The 12,264-nt window shown below is 43.3% G+C and overlaps 1 protein-coding gene across 1 annotated transcript in view; it reads right to left on the bottom strand.

The window, feature by feature from the left end:
* Positions 1–12,264, bottom strand: part of ksr2 (kinase suppressor of ras 2) — a 137,456-nt gene that overhangs the window by 35,238 nt on the left and 89,954 nt on the right. Inside the window, exons 8-13 of the mRNA XM_088336947.1 lie at positions 9,803–9,886; positions 7,131–7,216; positions 6,980–7,000; positions 6,788–6,897; positions 3,201–3,369; positions 3,095–3,136 (exon numbers count right to left, since the gene is read on the bottom strand). Of these exons, the coding sequence (XP_088193073.1) occupies positions 3,095–3,136; positions 3,201–3,369; positions 6,788–6,897; positions 6,980–7,000; positions 7,131–7,216; positions 9,803–9,886 (512 nt within the window). The remainder of the gene's footprint in view (positions 1–3,094; positions 3,137–3,200; positions 3,370–6,787; positions 6,898–6,979; positions 7,001–7,130; positions 7,217–9,802; positions 9,887–12,264) is intronic.

Below are 12,264 nucleotides of genomic sequence, written 5' to 3'. Positions count from 1 at the left end.
TTTGTAGCAGCATTTTTTTGGGGGTATCTCTTTTTAGACGTGGGTTCTGACTCGGTCCTGTTTCCCTGTTGGCATTCCCTGTCCGGCATTGCCCTTGTTTATTTTTGTCCTGTGTAATATTTGTATCCAGTTTCGTCCCTGTCTATTTTTGTCCTGTTTATTGTTCTCTCCAGTTTTCGTTCCCGTCTAGTTTGTCCTGTTTTATTTCGATATCCCGTTTTCTTATCATTCCTGTCTGTCCCGTCCTGTCCGGTATCGACCCCATCAGTCCGATATCTGCCCAGGCAATCTGTATCGATCTCGTCGGCCTCTGGCTTCCTGTCTTTCCACGCCAGACCGTTGCCTAACACGCATGACTCCCCATCCGTCTATTTAAGCTCAGTGCTCTCACTCTTCCTTTGTCAGTCCGTCAACGAACCTCTGCCCCGCAAGACGTGGGTTTTGACTCGGTCCTGTTTCCTCTTGGTATTTCCTGTCCGGTATTGTTCCTGTTTATTTTGTCCTGTTTAATATTGGTTTCCAGTTTCGTTCCTGTCTATTTTTGTCTTATTTATTATTCTATCCAGTTTTCGTTCCCGTCTAGTTTCTCCATTTTATTTTCGATATCCTGATTCATTATCTATCCTGTCTGTCCTGTCCTGTCCGGTATCGACCCCATCTGTCCGATATCAACTCGGGCATTTGGAATCGATCTCGTCGGTCTCTGGCTTCCTATCGTTCCACACCAGACCGTTGCCTAACGTGCATGACTCCCGATTTCTCGTAAAATAAAAGGCTTGTGTGAGAAACGTCACGCGTTTGGGTCCTGATCCTGTTCCGGTTCACGACACTAGCTGAAAATTGCTAATAATTGCAAACTCGCTTTTTTTTCCTTTTTATAACGTTTGACATTACGTGCAAGTGTAAACCATAAGCTTTAGTGAACTACTCGAAAAGTCTGCTACTTCTTTTGCTCCAAAAATGAGCAGCAACAGAAAGAAGCGAAAGAGAGAGAGCGAGGGAGAGAGAGAGATAAAAAGAGAGAGAGAGAGGGGAGGATGGAGAAAGTCGGTGAGACAAAAAAAGAAAGAGGTAGAACAAATAATGAAATGGAAAGAGAAGGTGAGGGAGAGAGAACAAGAAAGATAGACTGAACCATTGAGAATACGAATTGGCCGAAAGAGATAACAAGTAAAAGTTAAAGAGACTATAGGCCTATAGAAAAGAAATTTACTAGTCTGTTTATTTGTGAACAGGAATTGTGAGGGTGAAACATATTGATTGCAACAAGCAACGTCCATTGATGCAGATATGCTTTTAGGCGAATTTTTTTTTTTAAATCATGTGTTTTGGAGTAAATACTTTACACCACAGGTGTCAAACAGGTGGCCCGCGGGCCAGATCAGGCCCGCTAAGGGATTCAATCCGGCCCGCGAGACAACACTCAGAGAAGCGCAAGAGAAAAACAAGCGGCAGGTTGAAATATCTCAACTTGATGTTGCCAAAGCCAGGGGCCTCTCATAAAGACACTGTACTAATGTTTTTATTTCCCTCTCTCTCTTTCTTTTCCACCCCCCCCCTCTCTCTCTCTCTCTCTCTCTCTCTCTCTCTCTCTCTCTCTCTCTCTCTCTCTTTCTCTGTCTCTTTTTCTTTTCCACCCCTTCTCTCTCTCTCTCTCTCTCTCTCTCTCTCTCTCTGTCTCTTATTCTTGTCCACCCCTTCTCTCTCTCTCTCTCTCTCTCTCTCTGTCTCTTTTTCTTGTCCACCCCTTCTCTCTCGCTCTCTCTCTCACTCTGTCTCTTTTTCTTTTCCACCCCTTCTCTCTCTCTCTCTTTCTCTGTCTCTGTCTCTTTTTCTTTTCCACCCCTTCTCTCTCCCTCTCTTTCTCTGTCTCTTTTTCTTTTCCACCCCTTCTCTCTCTCTCTCTCTCTCTCTGTCTCTTTTTCTTTTCCACCCCCCCTCTCTCTCTCTCTCTCTCTCTCTCTCTCTGTCTCTTATTCTTGTCCACCCCTTCTCTCTCTCTCTCTCTCTCTCTCTCTGTCTCTTTTTCTTGTCCACCCCTTCTCTCTCGCTCTCTCTCTCTCTCTCTCTGTCTCTTTTTCTTTTCCACTCCTTCTCTCTCTCTCTCTTTCTCTGTCTCTGTCTCTTTTTCTTTTCCACCCCTTCTCTCTCCCTCTCTTTCTCTGTCTCTTTTTCTTTTCCACCCCTTCTCTCTCTCTCTCTCTCTCTCTGTCTCTTTTTCTTTTCCACCCCCCCTCTCTCTCTCTCTCTCTCTTTCTCTGTCTCTTTTTCTTTTCCACCCCTTCTCTCTCTCTCTCTCTCTCTCTCTCTTTTTCTTTTCCACCCCCCCCCTCTCTCTCTCTCTCTCTCTTTCTCTGTCTCTTTTTCTTTTCCACCCCTTCTCTCTCCCTCTCTTTCTCTGTCTCTTTTTCTTTTCCACCCCTTCTGTCTGTCTGTCTGTCTCTCTCTCTCTCTCTCCCACCCCTTTTCTCCCACTGTGTTTTTTTCACTCTGTGTCTCTCTTTTTCTCTTCCTTTGTTGCTCTTTGTCTCTTTCTCTCTGTGTCTTTTAACCTCTTTTGCTCTTCCTTTTTTCCTTTTCTCTTTCTCTCTTCCTACCCTTTGTGCTTTTTTTCTCTTTTCTCTCCTTCTGTCTTTCTATTTCTCTTTGGATTTCTTTCTTCCTCTCCCCTTCTTTCCCCTTTTCTCATGACTTTTTATCTCTTTTGTTTCTCACGCTCTCTCTCTCTCTCTCTTTTTCTTTCTTTGTCCCACCCTCTCTCCTTTTCCCTCCCTCTTCTTCTTATTTCTTTATCTCTCTTTTTCTTTCTCTTTAACTAGTCCGGCCCCCGACAGAATTTTTGTTCTATCGTGTGGCCCCCGACTTAAAATGAGTTTGACAACCCTGCTTTACACCATTGGATTTACTGGACAGTCCTAGATGTATGGAGGCCACGTTTGCGTACGAATATTGAATTTTTCGGGGTATCTTGTTTTAGACTGATGGTAATATTTCTCAGATGTCTTGAATTCCAGCAGTTTAGGGTTTCCAATTCTATGTGGCATGAAGTATTTCAGTGACCGGTGACACACACACCAAAAATAACCGAACTTACCAGGAAATATGAACTGCTGCTTGTATTTGAAGTAACTGGCGGCTGCAAAGAGAAGGGACACTTTTAGCGCGGCTGTGGTTTTTTGTGTGCGTATAGCGCCACCTACCGGTGAGGTTGAAGTGCTTCTGCTGTCTTGCGGACTGCGGCGACGGATGCATGGGAGAGGGCGGCGTGGCGCTACTGGGTAGCGGCGGGGCCGGCGAAGACGGCGTGGACGAAGTGGTGGAGGAAGGGTTGCTGCTAGAGTCCGGCTGGTACGGCGCCCCTAACGGGTCCTGACCCGATGAAAACGCAAAAGAAGTGTCATCAACACAGCCCAGAATATCATGGGCTGCTCTCTGCCCAGTCTAGTAAACATTGTCGGCTGAAATGCCACGTCTGAGCTCGTAAACAATGTAAACCATGTTGTTGTTGATGACAACAAAGACTTCTGCTTAAAAAAATCCAAAGACAAATCTCACAGAGGGTCATCAACACAGGCAAGAAATCATGGGCCAGTCTGGGGAATATTGCCAACTGGAAAATGATATTAAACAATGTACACTATGTACTTATGAATGATAATAAATACTATTCTATTTTTTTAACTGTATAAAGCCGAACCAATCTTAAAGAGTGTCATCAACAAAGAGCAGAAAATCATGGGCTGTTCTCTGCCCAGTCTAGTAAAAATTCTCAGCTGAAATTCCACGTCTAAGCTTGTAAACAATGTAAACTATGCTGTTATTGATGACAACAAAGACTTCTATTTCAAAAAAATCCAAAGACAAACCCATCTTACAGAGGGTCATCAACACAGGCAAGAAAATCATGGGCCAGTCTGGGGAATATTGCCAGCGGGAATAGCACATCTAAACTTGTATTAAAAAATGTACACTATGTGCTTATGAATAATAATAAATACTATTCTATTTTTTAAGTGTATAAAGCCAAACCAATCTTAAAGAGAGTCATTAACATAGACCCGAAAATCATGGGTTGTTCTATGCCCAGTCTAGAAAACATTGTCAGCTGAAATGCCACGTCTGATCTTGTAAACAATAAACTATGTTGTTGTTGATGACAACAAAGACTTTTATTTAAAAAATCCAAAGAAAAACCCATCTCACTGAGGGTCATCAACACAGGCAAGAAAATCATGGGCCAGTCTCGGGAATATTGCCAGCTGGAATAGCACATCTAATTTATATAAAACAATGTACACTATGTTCTTATGAATAATATTAATTACTATTCTATTTTTTAAAAGTGTATAAAGCCGAACCAATCTTAAAGAGGGTCATCAACATAGACCAGAAAATCATGGGCTGTTCTATGCCCAGTCTGGAAAACACTGCTGGTTTGAGTACCATGTATAATGTCGTAGTAAACAATATACACTACATTATTATCATTGACAATAAAGACTATGAAATTCTAATCTATTTTAAAGATGTATACCAAAGCCAAACTGAGGGTCATCAACAACCCCCCCACGAATAAAATCATGGGCTGCTCTCCGCCCAGTCCAGAAAACATTGTCAGCTGAGATGCCACGTCTGAGCTCGAAAGCAATGTAAACTATGTTGTTGTTGATGACAACAAAGACAACTATTTCAAAAAAATCCAGAGACAAACCCATCTTACAGCGGGTCATCAACACTGGCAAGAAAATCATGGGCCAGTCTGGGGAATATTGCCAGCGGGAATAGCACATCTAACTCATATTAAAAAATATACATGCACTATGTTCTTGTGAATAATAAATACTATTCTTTTTTTTAAGTGTATAAAGCCGAACCAATCTTAAAGAGGGTCATCAACATAGACCAGAAAATCATGGGCTGTTCTATGCCCAGTCTGGAAAACACTGCAGGCTTGAGAGCAATGTATAATCTTGAAGTAAACAATGCACACTACATTGTTATCATTGACAATAAAGACTATGAAATTCTAATCTATTTTCAAGATGTATGCCAAAGCCAAACTGGGGGTCATCAACAACCCCCCCACAAATAAAATCATGGGCTGCTCTCTACCCAGTATGAAAGACATTGCCGGCTGGAATTCTATGTCTATTTTTTTTTTGTAAATAAACAATAAAGACTATTCAATTCCAAAGACCCATGCAAAGCTGAATCGATCTTGCTGAGGGTCATCAACACAGACTACAAAATCATTGGCTGGGTTGCTCTCTGCCCAGTCTGGACAACACTGCTGGCTTGAGTGCCACGTATATTCTCGTAGTAAACAATGAAAACTACATTGTTATCATTGACAATAAAGACTATGAAATTCTAATCTATTCGAAAGATGTATGCAAAGCCAAACTGAGAGTCATCAACAACCCCCCCACATATAAAATCATGGGCTACTCTATGCCCAGTATGAAAGACATTGCCGGCTGGAATTGTATGTCTAATTTTCTTTTGTAAATAAACAATAAAGACTATTCAATTCCAAAAACCCATGCTAAGCTGAATCAATCTTGACGAGGGTCATCAACAGACCAAGAAATCATTGGCTGCGCTGCTCTCTGCCCAGTCTGGAAGACGTAGGTCTTAGCTTGCTCAAATGTCTTTTTGACCAACGAGAATTTGTCCTTTATTTCTCTGTTGTCTTCAAGGACATCCGGGCTTACATTTAAGACTCATCAAAGACCTGCATATGCATTTGATCCAATGTGACTTTTAAAAAAAAAGAAAAAACTTTTTTTTAATATTGTAAAGAGAAAAAGTCATAAGGTGGGGTGGTTGTATCCTGGACTACTGTAATCAGCAGCACACTTTGTTGTCAATGCTTTATAGTGGGGCTAAATGCCATTGGGAGGGGCCAAAAAACGAATTATTCCACACTACAAAGTTAAAAAAACCTTAAGGAGGGGACGCTGTATCCTGGGGGTCTACTGTAATCAGCAACGCATGCTGCAATTCAACTCTCACATTTTGTTGTTGATATTTTATAGTGGGGCAAAATGCCATAAGGAGGAGGCAAAAAAAAAATATTCACATTGTAAAGTTGAAAAATCTTAAGGAGGGGACGCTGTATCCTGGGGGTCTACAGTAATCAGCAACACAAGCTGCAATTTCACTCTCACATTTTGTTGTTGATGTTTTATGGTAGGGCAAAATGCCATAAGGAGGAGGCAAGAAATAAAATATTTACATTGTAACGTCGAGAAATCTTAAGGAGGGGATGCTGTATCCTGGGGGTCTACTGTAATCAGCAACACAAGCTAAGATTTAACTCTCACATTTTGTTGTTGATGTTTTATAGTGGGGCAAAATGCCATAAGGAGGAGTCAAGAAATAAAATATTCACATTGGAAAGTTAAAAACTCTTAAAGAGGGGACGCTGTATCCTGGGGGTCTACGGTAATCGGCAACACAAGCTGCAATTTCACTCTCACATTTTGTTGTTGATGTTTTATAGTGAGAAAAATGCCATAAGGAGGGGCCCCAAAAAAATTACGCCACACTGTGAAAAAAGGGTCCGAAAAAAAACCCATTTTATTCCATGTTATAAAGTGAAAATGTTGTAAGGTGGGGTAGTCTTATCCCGGAGGTCTACTGTACAAAGCTGTGCCCGTTTGAGTCCTAGCAAGAAGCTTCCCGCTAACACTCCACTTTTTGAGAAGGACCAAGAGTGACCAAACAGAGACCCTCAAACTTGAAAAAACAAGGAAAAACCAAAGACCAGGTTTTCCCGACTGACCTTGTTGATCTTGTTGGTTTTGGGCAGCGTCTGACTCACGTTGAGGTCGCTGTACCTGAGCGGGTTGTTTATGTCGCAGGGTACCGACTCGGTCCGAACCAGACGAGCCACTGAGACAAAAGTCACAAAAAATCAGAACCCGACCGGGACCAGGACCAGGACCAGGACTACGGATCCCTCGGTTTTCCTTACCTTGCGTCAGTCCCGGTTGGTCTTGGCAAAACGAGACCGAGAAAGAAAGCAAACAAGACGAAAGATGGAATGTCAAAAGGTTTTTTTCAATCACGTCTAAGCTCTTATTTTGAAAGGTTAGAAACCCCGCCCCTTGCCCCGCCCACTTTACCTTTGAGGGATTCTCTGCCGCCCCGTTGGATGATCAGCAGGTGGCAGGGCGGAGCCTCTTTGGTGCATTTGTTGTGGCACTTCAGCCTAAAACAAGGCACAACGTTGGGGTGAGTTGAATCGATTCGTTTAGCACTTTAGCGATGATCCATTTAATCCGAAGTTGGGAAAACTACGGCCCGAGGGCCACATGCGGCCCGTCAGGCGTTTTCATCCTGCCTACCGAATGAAAGTGGTCAAAATAGACGGAAACTTTATTCAATTGTTGTACTACTAATAAATATATGTCATAATAAATGTATCCCCATTGTCCTTTTATGTATGTACAACAAAAATACTACAACAAATACCACAAAAATATTACAAAGTGACCACAAAACTAAATGTCAAATTTAGTGCTTAAAACATGGTGTGGGGTCTAAGAAGCAGACCACTGATGTGTGGGAGAGCTATAAATTTGCTAACGGTAGGAGAAAAATCAGGCAAAAGACTTGTTAAGTTTTTAACCAGCTATAGTGGGAGAGTAGCGGGAGGACAAGTAACTGTCGCGTCCACACTCACTCACTCTGGGTCACCACAAGATATGGAAAAGTACTGGTAAGCTGAGACAAAGACAAAAGATCACCCCCATGGAAAAGTACCGACACCTTTAAACAAAGACAGGAAGACCAAGATTAGAAATACACACCTTGAGCAAATATGTTTAAGCCTACTTTACACAGGGACTTAACATACAATTTTGATTTAATTACGAAAAGAAGAGAATACTATAGAAATACTGTTAAAATACCACTACGGTAATACTATTATAAAAATACTTGGACGAACAAAACACAACCACAGCAATGTTACAAGTCAAATCAAGTCAAATTTATTTATATAGCCCTTAATCACAAAAATGTCTCAAAGGACTGCACAGGATTACAGTTACACCATTGCCTGATCTTAAACCAACATACCGGCAAGGAAAAACTCAAAACCTCAGCTTGAGGAAAAAGAAACCTTGAGAAGGGGCCTCACAAGTGGTCATCCCCCTTCCAGGATGACCAGGGTGGAAGGGATTTACTAAGTGAGTCAACAGACCCAGTGTACGAAGAGAAGGCTGCAGTTACTGTTGGTAATAGTTCTTTTAAAGCTAATGCCGTTGCAGGGCGGATATTGAGACTCCTGAAGCCTGCATTTTCCTTATCACAGTAAACATTAAACAGTACCTCACATTTAACAAAATAGTGATCAGATTGGCATTAGGATACGGTAACACTGTAACATTTGAGGCTACTACACCCCGGGTCAGAACAAGATCTAGAGCGTTCCCATCTTTTATAAATACAATTGTTACAAAAAATACTAAAGAAATACCACAAAACGACTATCATGGAAACACTATGAAAATACTGCAGAAACACTACAACAGAAATGTGACAAAAATATTACAGAAATACTACCAAAAAAATGTACAGCAATAGTACAAAATACTAAGGAAATACTACTAAATACAATGATAGAAATACTATTAATTGAATCCATTTTCTCATCCTCCCTCTACATCACTGGTGTTAAACAGGCGGCCCGCGGGCCGTATCAGGCCCGCTAGGGGATTGGATCCGGCCCGCGGGGCAACGCTCAGAGAAGCGCAAGAGAAAAACAAGCTGCTGGTTGAAATATGTCAACTTGATGTTGCCAAAGCCAGGTGCCTCTCACATAGACACTGTATTTGTATTATTTCTCTCTCGCTCTTTTTCTCTCTCTCTATCTCTCTCTCTTTCACTCTCTCTGTCTCTTTTCTCTTTCTTTGTTCCTTTTTGTCTCTTTCTCTCTATGTCTTTTTACCTTCTTTTGCTCTCTCTTCATTGTTTCCCTTTACTCTCTCTCTCTCTCTCTCTCTCTCTCTCTCTCTCTCTCTCTCTCTCTCTCTCTCTCTCTCTCTCTCTCTCTCTCTCTCTCTCTCTCTCTCTCTCTCACTTTCACCTTCTGTCTTTCCCCTTTCTCTCTTTCTCTCTTCTCTCCTCTTTGTCTCTTTCTGTTTCTCTTTGGATTTCATTCTTTCTCTTTCTTTCCCCCTCTCTTACTATTTCTATTTTTATCTCTTGTTCCTCACGCTCTCTCTCTCTCTCTCTCTCTCTCTCTCTTTCTCTTTTTTGTCCCGCCCTCTTTACCTTTCTCTCCCTATCTTTCTCTTATCTCTGTCTCTCTTTTTTTTCTTTCTCTCTAATCTACTAAACCGGCCCCCAAGAGAATGTTTGTTCTATCATGTGGCCCCCGAGCTTATATGAGTTTGACACCCCTGCTCTACATCCACCTGCTACACCACTGTACCAGCTCAAGTCATTATTTATATAAATATGAATTAATTCATAATGTATTTAATCATATATATGTATACTACACATACTTGAATGTTTTAATGGGGTGGTGGGAGTTTATAGCTAATGAGCATAGGTTACTATCCCCCGCTATACGGCAATTTCACATGAGGACCCCGACCCAAGAACTGTATCCCGGGGCTCTACTGTACCGGCATTTTCACTAAGGAAACAATAATTGTAAACTTTAACTGTTTACTGCTGAGTGTTTTTCTGCAATTTGGATTTAACGACAGAGTAATGGATTTCATCCAATCGGCTCCTTTCTTTTTTTTCCCTCCGGTTTATAGCCGAATAAGCTAGCACGTACTTGCAGTTTTTACACTTGAGTCCAAAGAGCATCCCCTTGCCGCACACGGTACAGGTCTGCGACATCCAGTACTTGGTAGAGAACCTGGAGGGAAAAAAATAAAGGGTTTAGAGATTAGCCGAGGATATGATGGAGGGCGCCATTTGCGAACAGTAGAGGGCACCGTTTGTGGACAGAGGGCGCCGGTGGGCAACAAAGGGCGCCATTTGTCGACGGGAGCCGCCATTTTTGACAAAGGGCGCCGGTGGTCAACGGAGGGCGCCATTTGCGAACGACGGAGGGCGGCTGGTGTCGATAGGGGGCACCATTTGTTGACGGAGGGCGACGATTTGTCAACAAAGGACGCCATTTGTTAACAGAGGGCGCCATTTGCAATTGACTGAGGACGCCATTTTCAAACAACGGAGGGCGCCATTTGTCGACGGAGGGTGCCATTTGTTGACAGAGGGCGCTATTTGTGACGGAGGGCGCCATTTGCAATTCACGGAGGACGCCATTTTCAAACAACGGAGGGCGCCATTTGTCGACGGAGGGTGCCATTTGTTGACAGAGGGCGCCATTTGCAATTCATGGAGGACGCCATTTTCAAACAACAGAGGGCGCCATTTCTCGACAGAGGGCGCCATTTGTCGATGGAAAGTGCCATTTGCAGTTGACAGAGGACGCCATTTTCAAACAATGGAGGGCCCCATTTGTCGACAGAGGGCGCCATTTGCAATTGACGGAGGATGCCATTTTGGACCAACGGAGGGCGCGATTTCTCGACAGAGGGCGCCATTTCTTGAGAGAGGGCACCATTTCTCGACAGAGGGTGCCATTTGTCGATGGAGGGTGCCATTTGCAATTGACAGAGGACGCCATTTTCAAACAATGGAGGCCCCCATTTGTCGACAGAGGGCGCCATTTGCAATTGACGGAGGATGCCATTTTGGAACAACGGAGGGCGCGATTTCTCGACAGAGGGCGCCATTTCTTGAGAGAGGGCACCATTTGACGACAGAGGGCGCCATTTGTTGACGGAGGGCGCCATTTGTTGACGGAGGGCGCCATTTGTCGACGGAGGGCGCCATTTGCAATTGACAGAGGACGCAATTTTCAAACAACAGAGGGTGCCATTTGTCGACAGAGGGCGCCATTTCTCGACAGAGGGGGCCATTTCTCGACGGAGGATACCATTTGCAATTGACAGAGGACGCCATTTTCAAACAATGGAGGGCGCCATTTGTCGACAGAGGGCGCCATTTCTCGACAGAGGGCACCATTTGCCGACAGAGGGCGCCATTTGTCGACGGAGGGCGCCATTTGCAATTGACAGAGGACGCCATTTTCAAACAATGGAGGGCGCCATTTCTCGACACAGGGCAACATTTGCCAACAGAGGGCGCCATTTGTCAACAAAGGACGCCATTTGCAATTAACCGAGGACGCCATTTTCAAACAACGGAAAGCGCCATTTCTCGACAGAGGGCACCATTCGTCGACAGAGGGCGCCGTTTGTCGACGGAGGGCGCCATTTGCCAATGACAGAGGACGCCATTTTTAAAAAACGGAGGGCGCCATTTCTCGACAGAGGGCACCATTTCTCGCCAGAGGACGCCATTTGCAATTGTCAGAGGACGCCATTTTTAAACAACGGAAAGCGCCATTTCTGGACAGAGGGCACCATTTGTCGCCAGAGGGCGCCATTTGCAATTGACAGGACGCCATTTTCAAACAACGGAGGGCGCCGTTTCTCGACAGAGGGCACCATTTCTCAAGGGAGGGCGCCATTTGTCGTGGAAAGGCGCCATTTGCGAACGACCGACTGCTCCGCCTCTTTGCGGCGGTGACCTTTCGCAGTTGACGCTGATGGAGCGCTAATCGTCCTTTTAACGGTTCCGTTTCCCATTTCGACAAATCGTCCGGCGAAAGGTTTCGGAAAGAACATTTGGATGGGCTCTAGTTGGAGTACTTTTGATTTTATTTTGAAAAACTGTGTATGGAATCTGTAGCTCCTTTACCAGCAAATAGACCAAAAACAGTGACATTCTTTCTTATTCATCATTTGTTAGGCAGAGTGATACATCTCTTGTTTAGTAGACACTCAAAATAAGGATAAAAGATCTGCAAGGAGAACAGGGAAGAACCCAAACCTCGAAAAAGAAATTCCAACCTGTTTTAAAAGGTCCTTCTCTGAGAAATATATTTTTGTCATATCTCCTGGGTTACAAAATCAATGACTTGCTATTAACTTGCTTATTCTACCATTAATTTCAGTGTTTGGGGCACCAAATCGCAATCTTTGGTCTCACTATCGCCCTCTGCCACGAGGCAAGAGAATTGCGTGCCTCACTCTGCATTCATTCTCCACAGTAAAACGTTAGGTGCTTATTGTGTTTACAGTATTATTTGAAGATTTAACCATTTGGAAAAAGAAAATCAAAAAAATGGTCAACTTAAATGAAAAAGAAAATTAAGACTGA

This window comes from Urocampus carinirostris, chromosome 5, assembly GCF_059441175.1.
Source record: "Urocampus carinirostris isolate Australia breed hairy pipefish chromosome 5, RoL_Ucar_1.0, whole genome shotgun sequence".
In the NCBI taxonomy this organism is placed as follows: domain Eukaryota; kingdom Metazoa; phylum Chordata; class Actinopteri; order Syngnathiformes; family Syngnathidae; genus Urocampus; species Urocampus carinirostris.
Note: the sequence above shows the minus strand (reverse complement) of the source record. Positions and strands in the feature narration are given on the sequence as shown.